At 50.4% G+C, this 15,526-nt stretch overlaps 1 protein-coding gene across 1 annotated transcript in view; it reads right to left on the minus strand.

Moving 5' to 3' along the window:
• MXI1 (MAX interactor 1, dimerization protein) overlaps positions 1 to 14,640 on the minus strand; it is a 79,914-nt gene extending 65,274 nt beyond the window's left edge. Inside the window, exon 1 of the mRNA XM_026494085.4 lies at positions 14,174 to 14,640. Coding sequence (XP_026349870.1) covers positions 14,174 to 14,435 — 262 coding nt within the window. The 5' untranslated portion in view covers positions 14,436 to 14,640. The remainder of the gene's footprint in view (positions 1 to 14,173) is intronic.
• Between the last annotated feature and the right edge of the window lie 886 nt (positions 14,641 to 15,526).

Consider the following 15,526-nt stretch of genomic DNA (forward strand, 5'->3'; position numbering starts at 1 on the left):
TGAGCCTGCTTCTTCCTCTCCCACTCCCCCTGCTTGTGTTCCCTCTCTCGCTGGCTGTCTCTATCTCTGTCGAATAAATAAATAAAATCTTTAAAAAAAAAAAAAATCTAGAGATCATAAGCCCTAGCAGGTTATTAAGAGAAAGCAGGATGCTCCGTGGTGCACGTGCCTGACCTTTCACAGTTGACCTCCAGATGAATTAACCAGCCCTTCTTTTAGAGCCATGGCCAAGAGGGAGAGGAGGAAATGGAAAGTAGGGCGGGAGTCACCAAAAAGGCCACTTGTGTATGTTGAAGAATAGCAGAGGTGATGGTGATGGAGGGCAGTGGGCACTGTTAAGGGCAGGTTTATGTACAGGAATAGTCCGGTCTTTTCTCACAGCAACTGAAGGTGCCATTTCCTTCTCCCTGCTCTGGCTGACTCCTAGAGTTCTTGCTTTGACATTGGCCACAAGGGCCTCCCACAGCACAAAGCTTGGGGCTCTAGCCTCAGGAAAGGAATGTTCCTCACAAACCATCCTTCAGCGCCAGTCCGAGCCTGGAGGAATCCAGGGGCAGCTGTGGCCCTTCTTTTGCTCAAATGAATCCAGTTTGCCCTACAAATGCATATGAAGAAGCTGAGGAAAAGCAAGGCTTCCAAAGCCTTCTGACCAAAGGACCTGGAATCTTACCCGCAGTCTCTGGTTCTGTCCTCTCCCTAAAGTACTCTCTCAGGGGAGCCTCATTTGAAGATGGCAAAAGTCCCCCCTGAATCCCCCAGGCCTCTAACAAACACAGCCCAAATGGGGACGATCTGCCCTCTGGAGCAAGCAGGCAAAGCTCTCCATTCTTAGGCGTCCTTTCTGTCACAGTTTACTCGATGCAAATTTCCAAACGACTTATTCCAGATTCATGAACAATGGAGGAGACTGGTGTGTAATACATCTTTTCTGCAGACAGGAGAGATGGAAACGGGAAGGGACCATGAGGTTAAGTTACAAGTCCAAAGTCACTGAATTGGTAACACCTGGTGCTTAAGAGAACTTCCCTGAAAGTGCAAAATGCTTGCCGTGCGGGGCACTGTTTTCTGCAATTATCTTTAAGGATGGGGGTTTTCAAGTAATGAAGGCGGAAGAGGGAGGAAGGGTGAATCCTGAGCTCCTAAAGGAGAACCTTAACAGTTACACATCTTTCCATCCTCCACCCCAAAACGACAACTGCAGCCTCCTTCCCGCCTCTCCCCTCAGGGCCCAAAAACGTGAAGAGCAGCAGAAAACCTTTCCTTCTGCCCAGTGAGTCAGCCTTGCCTAACTTCATGCGTAAGCTCTCCTCAAGTCAGCAGCAGCTCAGAGCTGCGGGTCTGCGTGCAGCCGAGATAAATTTGGGTCTAGAAAGGATGACGTAATGCTAAACCCGAGAGGTAGCTGCTGCCTCCCAGGGCTCCAGTCGCCAGGGCTGCCGGCTGACATCCCAACCACACGCAAAAGCACCGAGCGACCCAGGTGCCTGCGCTGGGGAGACAGAGAAAAGGACGTGGGGGCGGGAGGAAACGGCAGGGGGAGGCAGTGTTCATCTGAGATCGCTGAATCTGGAAGTTTGTTGTTTTTTAACTTCAGTTTTCTGGTGAGATCAGGCCACTGGCAGAGGCTCAAGCAGCTGCACTTGACTTCCATCCTGGCCTATCTCTTCCCCCCTTAGAAAAGGGCTTCTTACAATTTTATTAAATGGCCCTTATTACAGCAGCCTATTTTGGTGATTATAATGGATGTGTTAATTTCTCGAATGTCCTTTCCCTTCTTTTTTGCATTAACTTGGATCCAAGAAGAAATCTGCATTGCAGGACTCAGTTAATATGCACATCTAAGACACTTGCTGCCCCTGGAGCAAGTATCCCACTTGGGGGGACAACTGATAAGGTATTCTGGATTCTGGAAAAGGACTTTGCTAGGGACAGGCCATGTTAATGCCCCCCCCAATAACATTTCATGGTTTATTTCATAGAAGTTTGTATCATTAAGCTTATTCCTCAATCCATTCTCCATTTTCCATTTTCCAGATGAAAAAACTGTGGGCCAGAGAGGTATGGTAACTTACCGAAGGCCACATAGCCACTATCAAACCCACCGAGCAAGGATTAGGATTCAGGCCCACAGACTCTGATCCTGTGCTCTCTACCCATCTCCGTAATTCTTTTTCTTGTTGATTCGTGGTCTTAAAAATAAATAAATAAATAAATAAATAAAAAGTTTTCTGATTTTTTTTAATTCATGGGGCCCCAAATGTTTGAATTGAATATCAGGTTACGTTCTAAAGGGATCCAAAGCCTGCTTTTGTTTTCTGTTTAAGGTTCATTCTTCTCTAAGGAAAGGGTGGCCTCAGAATCAACTCCCTTGCTGGTGATGATCACAAACCATGGGCCTGACCGCATTACACCACTTTAATTAAAAGACCACCACAGGTAAATAATCTTTATTGTATGGAAATAGTTTCCTTCAGCAGGAATGCCTCCTGAATACTTTTTTCAAATGACATTTCATCATTTGTTGCTTTACTCCCTTATTATTCTCCTTTAATTTGTGGTTATAATCATTTATACTGGTAGATTTTGTGACTTTCAGCCATCCCTGGCCTATAGCCCACTCAGCCATGGTATGTTATTCTTTTGAAACATTGCTCATTCCGTGAATTAATATTTTCCTTAGAGTGTTTGCATCTATATTCAAAAGCAAGAATATACTATATATATATCTTTTGCTGCATGTAGCAGGTTTTAGATGCAATGATCTGTTCTTTCAAAGGTAGATGCAACTTGATTTTAAAGGCTTAAAAAAAAAAAAAAAAAAGATTGCCAGAGGCCTTCCCTGCTGCTAAGAGGATGCCCCACATTCTTGCCACAGTCCTGGGTAACCCTCCCTCCCCTGCCAGAAGCCTGGCTAGAGCTGCCCTGCCCCCACCCACTGGCATCACCACTCCCTTCCAGGCAGCAGAAGCTTGTGGAAGTCACTCTTAGGCCCAGCCAGGCCATGGACACTCCTGAGTCACACACCAGCCTGCTGCCTTGGGGCTGAGTTCTCTGCCTCGGGTGCACCATTTAGAATAAAAACACCAGGACCTTGCCTGCTCTAGGACGTGAGTGATCTTGCCATCTCTTCCAGGCCCAGCGTTCTGATTCTAGGATTCTGGGATTCCCCAGAGAGCTTAGAACAATAGGCCTCCATTTGTGCACTAGCTTCCATGTAATGAGAGCCAACTATGTACACGGTGCTGCTCATACGGTCAGTTCATGACTCCTCAGCACACCTCTGAGATTCCCTGTTTCGCAGATGAGGCCCGGAAAGGTTAAGAGATTTGCCCAATGTCACATAGGTAATGACCAGATTCAAACTTAGATTTTCTAATTCTGGGACCCCACAGCATACATCAAGGTATGTTGAATCAGACGGCCAAACAAAACTGCTTAGGGCAATAGTCTCAACCAGAGGTAATACCATCCCCTGGGAAGCTTTGGAAATAGGTAGGAGTGTCTTTTCTTGAGTGTCACAATGACTGGGGGGTTCTGCTGTCATTTACTGAGTAGGAAGCAAGGATGTTACGTTCTTGCAGTATTCTGGACTAACCCGCACAAGAACTATCTCACCAGTAGCTCCCTTGTTGAGAAACACGAGGTCGGAAGGTTAAAGAGAGAACTCATCATTCATTCAACAGATATTCCTTAAGCATCTGTTATGTGTTGGGCACTAAGCTAGATGCTGAAGATAGAATAATGAATGAAACTACTTAATGAACCCAGGGCTCAAGGAACTTGTATTCTAGCCTGACACACTGATGACAAGCAAGCAAAATCATAGTAAATTGTGATAGTTAGGATAAAGGATAAATAATAAATGTGGGGTGGCTTCGGGTAGATACAAGGACCAGGGCAATCACAAGGGCTGTCTAGGCCGGCTTCTCAGACTTTAATGAGCACACAAATCACCTGGAAATTGTGATCAAATACAGACTCAGATTCAGCAGGTCTGGGGCAGGGCCTGGGAGTCCCATTTCCGACAAGCTCCCAGCAGATGCCAAGGCTGCCCGTCTTAGGACCACACTGACTCTCGATAGTAAGGGTGAGTTAGGAAAGAAACTATTGAAAGGTTTGAAACAAGCATGTGTCATGAACCCAGTTATATTTAAGATCACTCTTGTTTCCTCGATCTCCACGGAGGAGAGGAAGAGGTTGGACCTATGCCGCTTGACGGAACCAGCTGGCCCACACTGTCACGGTGGCAGCCAGGGTCTATAGCTCATCTCTGCAGCTCACACGTGCTTCTCCCCTCCAGCTTCTCTGGCAGAAGCCCTTGACTCCAAGCAGGGCCAGACCAGTTGCCCTACAAGCTCGAACGCCTTCAGGAAACCTAGTACAGGCTGATAGGGTGTGGATTCACACCCCTGACACCCTAGTGTGCAGAACCACAGGAGCCCTACTGGTTGGGTGAGTTCCCCAGGGGGTGCTGGGCAAGGTAATACTGCACATGCAAGAAGCAACACCCTAAACCATTGCCTTTCAGAAAAAGGGCCCTAATCTGACTTTAGTGTCAATACCCAAAGAGCCCTGAAAGGTTTGGGCTGCCTTCTCTCTGTGGGAAGTAAAGGAAGTCACTCCAGGGAGGCATCCCCAAGGGGACCCTCAGCTTGGACTTCAAACATTCCAGATTCCATCTCTTGCCTCTTGCCCCTTGAGGCCTAACTTCTCCTAAGAAGAAAGAAAAACCTAGGTTTGAGTCAGCTCCACTCTCTGTTAGCATGTGGCTTTGGGGAATTTAGTCAGCCTTGCTAAGGCTGAGGCTTCCCTCATTTACAAAAGAAGATAATTCTAGCACCCAACTATTGGATGGTTGTGAGAATTTAATACAGAGCACTTAGCATTGTGCTGGTACATAGTAACTGCTCAGTAAAGGGGGCCATTATCGCTATGCCTTTGGAAAACAGAGACAACATTGCACTCGTCAGCAGTCCCCTTGGGGACAGGTTATCAGACTCCTAGGAGACAGGCAAGAATTATTTATTGGTCTCTATTTGTCTATCATTTGTACTGAAATATGAGCTGGAACTGGAGACAATACCGCCTGCACTTTGAAAGCACCAAGCACAGGGCTTGGCTGGTTTTAGAAATTCTCTGTTGAATTGAGCTAAATTTTACAGCTGATGAAAAGAATGAGAGAAGATTGTATGCAAGGCACTCAGAGTCTTAGGAGTCAAGAAATATGGTATGGGAGGTCAGGTGTGGTGAAGGAAGAGGGAGATTAAGACAGGGATGCCATAAGGCAGTTCTGGGCCCCTGTAGAAAGAAAAACAGAGGCCACCCCAGCTCCCACCTGTCACCCATGGCCACAGACAGAGCAGCCCTGGGCAGGCCCTCCATCTTAATACAACAGTATTAAAATTGTCCCAAATCATCTTTATTCAAGTATTCTTGCTAATGGCCATAAAGACACAAGAGTAAAATATTTCAAATAGTAGGTAATCCAAATCCCTTTTTATTGGCTTTAGTTTGACTTTCCCAGTCTCCCCCAGGACACTATGTTTATCTTTCTAATTTTGCTGTGTTTAAATTTCCTTAGCAGATGCTGAAGTTGGATATAAGAGGTATGTGGCCAAGGGCATGTTATATGGGAGAGTGGACTTGGTAGGAACACTGGTATGGACAATCCTCCAAGTACAGAATGCCCCAATCTGTAAAGAGCTGAGAGTGGAATGTGTTTATTTACAAGGCTGCTTGCAGGGTACTTAGCTTCCTAAGCTCAGGCAGAAGAAAGAAAAAAAAAAAATCAGAACTGTAAAAATTACAAACACAAAAGATTTTAAACACAGGGGTGGGGGTAGGGGGTGCAGGGAGGGGAGGGACTCTTCCTTTTAGGGAGCCTAAGATAAATTTTTGTCCCATCTGTAATGATGGCCACAACCAAAGACACAAAGTCCAAGTCAGATGCAATTCTATATTGTTGGGGTTCACTTTAAGACACGTGAATGTCTAAAACCTGGCGCTAACACTCCGCGCATGACGACAGGGACTGTAGCTCCAGGACTAGCACAGTGCCTGACATAAAGCAGCAGTATGTGCTCCTCAAATAGCAGTCAAATGGGGCGCCTGGGTGGCACAGCGGTTAAGCATCTGCCTTCGGCTCAGGGCGTGATCCTGGCATTGTGGGATCGAGCCCCACATCAGGCTCCTCCGCTGTGGGCCTGCTTCTTCCTCTCCCACTCCCCCTGCTTGTGTTCCCTCTCTCGCTGGCTGTCTCTATCTCTGTCAGATAAATAAATAAAATCTTTAAAAAAAAAAAATAGCAGTCAAATGAATGAACGAATGAATGAAGAAATTCACAGAACAAATTTAGGGAGAATTCCTGACAAGTAACATAGTTCCACAGATTATAAAAGGATTTGCCACAAGGGCCTTTTAAAGAGAGGTTCTCCAATCTAAATTTTTAAGAAAGGGATCCTATTTACAGATATATATTTCCTGGACATTTATTGCTCAAAGCAAGGGTCACCTGAACTTTCAAAATATTTCACAAGCAAGGGGCCTAACACAACTCAGCCAAGACGAGGAAGCAAAGAAGCCTCAAGCTCTGGAGGATGGTGGCAAATTCCCATTATTTTTGGCCAGAGAGATCAAGTCAGCTGTTGACAGCTTTAACACCTCCAGCCAGGCCACTCAGGGACAATGATATCAGAGACAATTACTTCCCCTTAGTAGCAGAAGAGCCAGAGAGCAGGTGTGTGTCCCTGTGGAACTGAAGCCTCTCTCCAGTGTGGGCCCAGAGCTCCCCCCACCACTCCCAGAGGAGGTCCCTCTGGGAAGACTTGTATTTCTCCTCCTCAGATAAGGTTTGGGTAGCCATCCTGTCACTGTCACTGCCTTTGAGCTCCTCCTACTTCCCCCAGCCCCAGTGTAAAAGAAAATATTTTTTTCTAAATGGCAAATTCAAATTAGCTTCATTTTGAAAGACTATTGAGAATGTTGCAATGACCTTTGCAATAACTGGACACACCCTAGGATCAGTAAACCAGGTTTGAGAATTGCTGACTTTATAAGCACCTGACCTGTAAAACAAAAGCCCAATTTGGGGCTCTGCTTGTAATCCAGTCTCACACCAGGCCAGAGGCCCAGAATAGTCTGGTTCTGCCTCTGCTGTGTATCTTGAGCAAGCCACTGTCCCTCTCTGGGCCTCAGCCTCCCCATCTATACAGTGAGGGTGATGGATGCTTTGCGACCTCTGGGGCCCCTTCTAGCCCTGATACTCTGTCTTACCACCTGCCTCCTTTAAAAACAAAACCCAAAATAGAGTGGAAGGAAGAATGGGGGAGACAAGAGAATGTTTCAGAAGGCCAGACTGCAATACGTGCCCGCCACCCCGCCCCCCCCGATTTCTGCCTGCTGAAAACTGCTTTCTTCATTTTGCAAGAATATTCCCATTTCTTGCTGGGTTGTTGCTTTTTCAGTCCTTTTTGTCCTCTCTCTCTCTCTCCCTTTTAACTCAAAAGCCACAAAACCACAACTCACCTTCCCCAAACGGGTCATTTGGAAGCCAGAGCTGTCGGGGGGTTAGGTGTGTCAGGCCTGGCATACTGGTGGTATCTAAGTGAAGACCAGGCCAGGGCAGCCATGTGCTTCTCCTCCAGAAACCCAGTTTAAATCAATATTTATCCAACTGTATTTATAGAAAGTGGTGGTGGTAGGGAGGAGGGGATGGGGTAAGGAGGCAGGGGGGATCTAAAACAGAACAAGCCACAATGACTGATGCAAATCTTTGTGGCCAATTCGTTTCTGCAGGGCCGGGCTTTTTTTTTAAAGGCAAAAGACCCAGCTTTTGATGAACCTGCTGTTGGCCCCAGTACCATAGCAACAGCCCAAGTCCTCTGATGTGCCCAGAGGACAGACTTGGGAAAGGCAGCAGGAGGGGGTGGTGTTTCCTAGGAGCCTAAACTTGAGTTAGGGCCAGGAGAGTTGAACAAGTCTGGAAAAAAAAAAAAAAAAAAAAAAAAAAAACACGTCTCTGGTTGGCTCTTCTGTCCTCGGCCTCACTTCTAAGCCTTTTCTAAGCAGGGTGTGTACAGGAAGACCTTCAACAATCAACAGAGTGTTTCAAATACCAGCTCTGCTTTGGGTTGCTGGGTGACCTTGAGCAAGTCATTTTACCTCTCTGGATTTCATTCCTTGGCTGGAAAATGTGTACATGCATACATGGTTAAGACTGCAGGCTCATTCTGGAATCAGAGGCCTAGGTTCGAAACTCAGCTCTGCCACTTACCAGAACCATATGACCTTTGGGCAAGTTACACAACATCCCTGCACCTTGGTTACCCCCCCCCCATAAAATGGGGTAATAAAATTGCACACATCATGGGGTTGTTGTGAAGATTGGAGGAGACAATGCACATTTAGCCCCATACTTGGTATGTAGTCTGTGCTCAAAAATGGTAGCCAGTACTGAAATTATATCATGCAATTAGTTGCTGCTGCAAGAGGCAGCCCTCTTCATTTCCTTCAGTTTTCCCTCCAAACTTGCCCAGCCATCCTCAGATAAAAATCCCCATTTCGGGGTGTGTCAATGGGAGAGTGTTTCTATCAGCGAGGGAGGTTCAATGAGCAGCTATTGTTTTGCCTTGGAACTGACGGGGACCTCTTTTTTCCCCTCAAACCAGGAAAGGCTCAATTCGACTTCTCCGATTTTCTAAAGGTCCCTTGGGTCCCCTCCGTGGGGTGCCTAGTGCATGGGAGCTCTGGGACTCTGAAAGCCACAACAATATCCTCAGAGTCTACTTCTGGCATTTACCAGTGGGCAGAAATCATATTTAAAACTGGGGGAAAAAAGCTGAATCTCAGAAACATAATTTAGGATGCAGTGAAAATAAAGACCCGATTTAAGAATGTTCTTTACACAAAGACCCAAAAACCAAATATCCCACTCCACCCCCACTGTAAATCAACCCACAGAGTTTTCAGGGAAAAGCAAGGGCACATAGTAGATGCTCAATACATATATGCAGAATGAACGAATGACTCGTGAGATGCCTGCTATGTAGAAATGCGACCTGCTTGAACATTAGTTGCCATCAAAGCCCCTGATTTTAGCAACGCTGCCCTAGTCCCCTGCTAGCCAAGCTAGTAACTGATTCATTTTCCAGGTCACAGCAGATGGCAGTGGGCACTTTCAACTCTCCAGGCCTGACCTACCATCTCTGTGCAACCCCTGGTCTTTACAGGCCAAGGGCAGTCTGTGTTGATTACGGGAGACCCTCTTTCCTTGGAAGAGATCAGCATTTCCAACTCTTCCCCAAGTCCCCAGAAAGTCTTTACTGTGTCCCCTGGCCTTCAAACCTGATCACTGCCATAGCCAGTAAGTGACAAACCCGATCAATCAAAGAATGTATATTAAGTGTCTCCTGTATGCCCAGTGGTATGCTTTATGCAATGGTGGCATATACTGAAATACTATAGGTGATCTTTTCCCTTACGATGCTAATCATCTCCCTGGGAGGATAAAGCTAATACACAGGAAGCAAGTAGAAGATTGCATGGTTACGGATTATCAAAGCTCAGAGAAGAGGCTACTTATTGAGCACCTACTATATTCCAGGGACTTTAAGTGGAGTACCTCATTTAGTTGTTCAGCAATGATGCTAGGCTGGTTCTATTGTTATCCTCAATTTATAAAAAAGAAACGGAACCTTAAAGAGGTTTGGGTAACTTGTACGCAAAGTCACAAAGCCAGTAAGCGGCAAAGGAGGAATGTGGGCCCTGCTCTGGGTAACTTGGAAAGCTTTCAGTCTCTCAACTACCCTGAATTAAGAAATAGCCAGAGGAGGCTTCCTAGAGGAGGTGGGAACTGACCTAGGTCTTGAAGGGTGAGTAAGATACAGATAACCCCAGAGGAGTAAGAGAATGAAGCCATTCTAACAGAGGGAAGAGTCTGAGTCAAGCACGGAGTCATGACTGCGGAGCGTGCTTTGCTGGTGGACCTGCTGGACGGGAGCAGAGGAGATTAAGAGAGGAAGGCAGGGTGGGGCCGAACGACACCACAACCCAGCAGCTTCCTCCATCAGGAGGAAGAAGCTGCTCCTTGGCCTGTCCATGCCCCTAGGAAAGCACCTCACCCTCAAATCCAGATAATCCACTCCAGAGAGGAATCCATGCCTTCTGCTCCCATGTAATCATTCTTTTCTGTCTTAAGCGTTGCCCCCAAAGCGACCTTCCCCAGACACTGAGAAGCCCATTTCTATCCTCTGGACATTACCTGTTACAGTAGCTTCTACTTGCCCGCTGAGCAGCTTTTCTGTGAGTCTGGTTCTTTTTCCCTTTCAGTTTTAACCTTTTCCAAAACAGGAAGTAAATATTTTTCTAATTATCAGTCAGTCCTAAGTTGCCACCGCTTCACTGGACCCCAAATGGATATAGGAGATGATGCCAGAGGTGATTCTGATTTTGTGGTAACCGGTCCTAGTATCCATGATTAATATTTCTATAGACCTTCAAGTTGAGATCCTTAAGGATTCACATCAGTTGGAACGTCAGGAAAATGTACCTGCATTCCTTGGAATCCTTGCCTTGCACAGAGCAGACGGTCAATACTGGGTGATTTAATTTGACCACCCTCCCCCTGAGGAGACTCACCATATCTACTGGGAATAATTCAACACTGTGGCCACAGCTTGGTGAGCACTCCTACTACAGAAACCTCAAAGAGGCAATGAAAAGCAGTTCTGGCAACAATGGAAAATAAGGCAAGCTCCTGCCAAGTAAGTACTTTGCAAACAACAGTAAAAACGAAACGTGTGAACTCGTGACCAGGGCCTACTGGTGCATTTCGGGAAGGTCTCACAGAACCCGAAATGGAGAATCAAGGCTGACACCCGTCTCAGGGGAGAAGAGCGTCCCTTTAAGAAGGGATTGTACCAGCTGGCCACACTACAGCTCCCAGAGATTTCCTGGCTTGCCTCCTCGCCCCACCCACCAGTCTCTGGCCTCAGCAACGCGTGACGTCAGAGAAAGCTGAAGCTGGCGATAGGCTGAACCACGCAGCTAGGTCAAGTCCAGTCAGAGGAAAGAAGTTTGTCTCCATGTGGAAACCATGTGTCTCTAGCTGGGAGGGGGAGGAGGAGGAGGCGGAGAAACTGAGATCAAGTGATTACAGGGGAACTGGCTGAAATGAAGGCGGGGAGGTTGTGCACCTGAGCCGGCCAGCAATGCCCTTTGCAGTAGTGACCTAAAAAGAAAACAAAAAACAAAAAACACTTGCCCAACAAACAAAGCTTGGGCCCCCTCCCATAATAAAATTAAACAACTAGGATCCCTGCTTCCTTCCGAAAACCAGGGACCTGAGAAATGCTGGAGTCCTATCGGAACGCCCAGATCCTCCTCCCTCCCCCAACAACTGAATGATGTAAGCGTTTCGGAAAGCGGGGCTCTGAAGCAAAACAAGCCCCGCGCGCGCGGAGCGACCCGCAGTGCCCGAGCCCGGCGCACGCACGACCCGCCCCCCAACTCGCGTTATTGCTGTGCACACGCGGACCGCCGTGACGCGCGGGCATTGTGTGCAGCGAGCAGAAAACAACGGCGAGCGCCGCCAGCGCGAAGAAGCGCCCCCAATAAAATGAGGCAGATGTAGGGCCCGCCGTTTTCCGTACCAGGAAAACCAGACCCGGCGGGGGGGGGGAACCGAAAGTGGGGAGGACAAAACAGCCCCCGTGGGCCGCTTCTGTTTGCAAGGGGCATAATAGAGGGCCCGGCGATGGTCCCCGTAGTTTGCTGGAGGTCACCCTCGCCTGCGAGGGCTGTTGGGGAGGGGGCGAGGGCCTGGAGCTGGGTCCCGGCAGCCAAGCCGGGCAAGGCGCAGCGCCCCACGCTCTCGGGGAAATCTGGGGGCTGTTGGCATCACGTCATGCAGAGCCGAACAGCGGCGGCAAATAGAGGCAAGAGAGCTAAAAATACTCCCGCGGGGAGCCGGCCGGGGGGGGGGGGCAGTGGGGCCGAGGGGCTGATTACGCACACGAAGTTGACTTTGACTGGGGCGCTGAGGTTCCCGAACCCCTCTCGGGGGCTGCGGGGCTTGCAGCGCGAACGCTCGGGAGACAGACCGGGAGGAAGCCCCCTGGCTTCCTCCGCCACAGGAGCCCCGCTCTGCTGCCGCTGGCCCGCCCCGTGCGGGGTAGCCCGGCCCGGCGCGCCCGGCCCTCTGCTTACGTGACTGGTGGCCACGCCGGAGCCCCGGCACGGGGTAAACTAGGAGGTGGCGGCGGCCAGGGCAGCGGGGGACGGCGCGGGGGAGGCGGCAAGAGGGGGGAGGTCTCTGATTGTCTGCGGGTGCGAAGGGGGGGCGGGACGCGGTGGAAGCTCCAGCCGCCTCCTTAGTACACCATGCTGGGGGGGGGGGGGCAGGTTTGCCACACACTGCCAAGGTGCCCTCTTTGGGTGCACCCCCCGGTAGAGTCGGCACCACGGGACAGACTCCGGAGAACCCCGGGCGGGGGTGAGGGGTAGCTAAAGAAATCGCGCCCCTCCCCCCTCCAACAAAAGCAAACACACCAAACAAAACCACGTCTTCACCCAGCTCCCCACCAGCTCTGGCTTTTCAGAAACTACCCTCCTGACAAATGCACCTCCCCCCCCCCCATGAATAATCGCAAACTGATTCGGCTACAGAGCCAGCGATGCGCCTTTCTCGCAGCCCTGGCACTCCGAGAAAACAGGAGAGAAGAGAAAGAAAAGAACACACACAGCCGTCCTCCCAACACAAATCCTTGTTTTTGCCTTAAGCCTCTGCACAATTGCGCTGGCAACACACGGTTACTTTCACCCTGGAGGCCTGGGGTGTTGGTCAGCTAAGGTGTTTTTGTGTTTGAGGACTGTTGTGTTTTGGGGGGAGGAGGTTGCAAGATCTGACACGTTGCAGTCGGACCATTCCCCCCCCGCCCCGTCTCATTGATCTTCCTACTTGTTCGGACAGATTAAACAGCCTGGTTTTCTCCAGTAAATCGGTTTATCTGCCTCGACCCCTTCCCCCTTCTCGCAGCTCTTATTTGTGAGGACCGTGCTGGAGACGCCGCACACGCGTGCCCCCGTTAGGACGCTGAGTCGACTGCCTGGGAGGACTGGGGGACCCAGTAGGCAGGGGCAAAATGAAACAAACAAATACAAAAAGGAGGCCAGGCCGGGGTGGGGCTCCCAACACCCCACCACCACCACCACCAAACATCGCTCTCCACCTGAATCAGCGAGGCGGGGGGTGGGGGGGAACGGCAGAAATCCACAAGGCAGGCTTTTGCCTTCCTCGCCAGGCGCGCTCTCTCGTAAGTCGTCTCCCGGAAAATAAAGAAACCGCACACAACAGCCCACACCTTCTTCCCCAACTATTGTTTCCTGCGAGATCCCAAAGTTTCCTTTTAGCTGTGTCCCCCTCGCCAAGTTTCCCGGGCGCAGGACGGCGGGTCCGGGGCGAGCTGCTGGCGCTGCCTGGCCCGGCCGGCCTGTTTGGGGGAGGGGGGCGGCGGCACCCCAGGGCAACAGAGGTGCTGGGGGACTGTATCCGTGGACGCGATGGCCTGAGCCTTGCTGCGAGAGGGGAGGAAAAAGCACAGGAGACAGGAGGGAGAAGCAGAGCCAAGCCAGCCAGACCAAGCCCACGCCGCGGAGGGCTGTTTGGTTGTGGTTGTTGTTATTATTGTTGTCGTGTGTGTCTCTGTGTGTGTTTTTTCTCGAACCGCTGAGCTCTGCTACGATTTCCAACTTTCGGCTTCTAATCCCTACCCCACCCAGGAACGAGCGACAGAAAAACAACACTTGTCTGCCCGAGAAGGCTGGGGGGGGGGGGGGAGAAGGAAGAAAGGCGACCTCGAAGAGATGAGCTCTGGGCTCAGTTGTCAGCAAACAACACTCCCCGCTTGTCCACCCGGCCGCCCTCCCAGCCACCGGGAGACCGACAGACGGACGCACCGACAGGCCCCCTCTCGCCCCCCCCCCCTCGTCTTTGTTACATCTTTAGCAGCTTTGTGCGTGCGTGTCCTTTCTCCGGTGTCATCGGCTTTACTGCCGAGGGCTGGATGTGTGTGTTTGGGGGGAGGGGGGTGCGGGCCGAGCAGGCGACAGGGGTCGCCCAAGTGGTTGAGGAAGAAAGAGCCGGGCGCCGAGGAGGAGCTGGGGCCCCTAAACTTACTTTTGTTTTCTTTCTCGATCTGCTCCAGGTAGCTGGCGGCCTCGAGCAGAATCTGCACGTTCTGCAGAAAAGTGTTGATGTGCTTCTCCATCGAGTTCTCGCTGGTGTTGAAAATGTCCGAGAAGGGGCACCTGAGCTTGGCCCCCGCGGGCTCCTCGGGCTGGGCCGGGGGCTGGGGCGCGGCCACCGCCGGGGGCGCGGCGGGGGCCAGCCCCGCGCCCTCACAGCGCGCCTCCTTGCGCGGCCGCCCGCGTTTGCCCATGGAGGAACCGGGGTCCGCCGAGCTCGTCCTCTTTCGGGGCTGCGCTGCCCGGCCGAGCTCCGGTCCCCAGAGGAGACCCGACCGGCTGGAGCGGAGGAGGCGCCGAGGCGAGGAGGCGACCTGACTTCCCGAGCCTCGCTGCGTGCAGTTGTGTGTGTGAGTGTGTGTGAGTGTGTGTCGGTCTCGCAGTGGGTCTGTGTGTTTGGGAGATTGAATGAACCTACAGGACAGACGGAGGCGCTCTGGCGCCTGGGTCCTAGTGCGAGCCTGTCGCCATCGGACCGGTCAAAATAAAAGGTGGAGACAAGAGAGGCAGGGACCGCCCTCTGCCCGTCCCCGCACCCTTCCCCGCCTCTCCCCAAATCTTACCTCAGAGTAGAGCGCTGTATTTCAACCCGAATGGAAAGAATACTCTATGCCTCTGAGTGGACCTGCATAAAAACAAACTAGTAAGCTATTTTTTTTCCTTCACATAAAAATAAGACCTCGTAAACGGTACAGCACAATGTCTCGCACGTAGTGAGTGGGTCCCCCCTAAATGGTAGCTGCTACTTTTTTTTTTTTATAAAAGCCCAGTCCGAAAAACCCCATCACATGTAACCTGAAGTTTCTGCCTCCCAATTCACACCCCTACACATAGACAGTCACAGGCCTGTGCTTTCACAGGGTCAAATGAAATCCCCAGGCCACCAAATCCCAGTTACAGATTTACTCACTCTTTTCTTTCTCCCTTCAAATGCAAAGTTATTTTCCAGGAAGGGGGAGGAGATGTAAGCATCTCCCTCCACACTCCTCTTCCCAGCCTTGGTCCAGCTGTGCAAAGCTCACACTAGGGTGCCTCCACACCTGTCACACTTTTATTTGACAGAGCAGCAGAAATGGCGGCCCAGGATCCCCCACACCCACCCCAGCTGAATTCCACCTTTTGGCTCTGAAGACTCCTACCCTAGTTGACATTGTTTTTGCTGTGCTGCTATCACCCAGTCAGGATCCGCGGGAAACAGGGATGCTTTCCAGGCTTGGGAGGTACAGTGGGAGTCAGAGGGAGAGCTGAAGGCCATTAGGGAGTGTCACAGAGAAGGGTTCAAATC

This window comes from Ursus arctos, unplaced genomic scaffold (assembly GCF_023065955.2).
Source record: "Ursus arctos isolate Adak ecotype North America unplaced genomic scaffold, UrsArc2.0 scaffold_7, whole genome shotgun sequence".
Classification (NCBI taxonomy): domain Eukaryota; kingdom Metazoa; phylum Chordata; class Mammalia; order Carnivora; family Ursidae; genus Ursus; species Ursus arctos.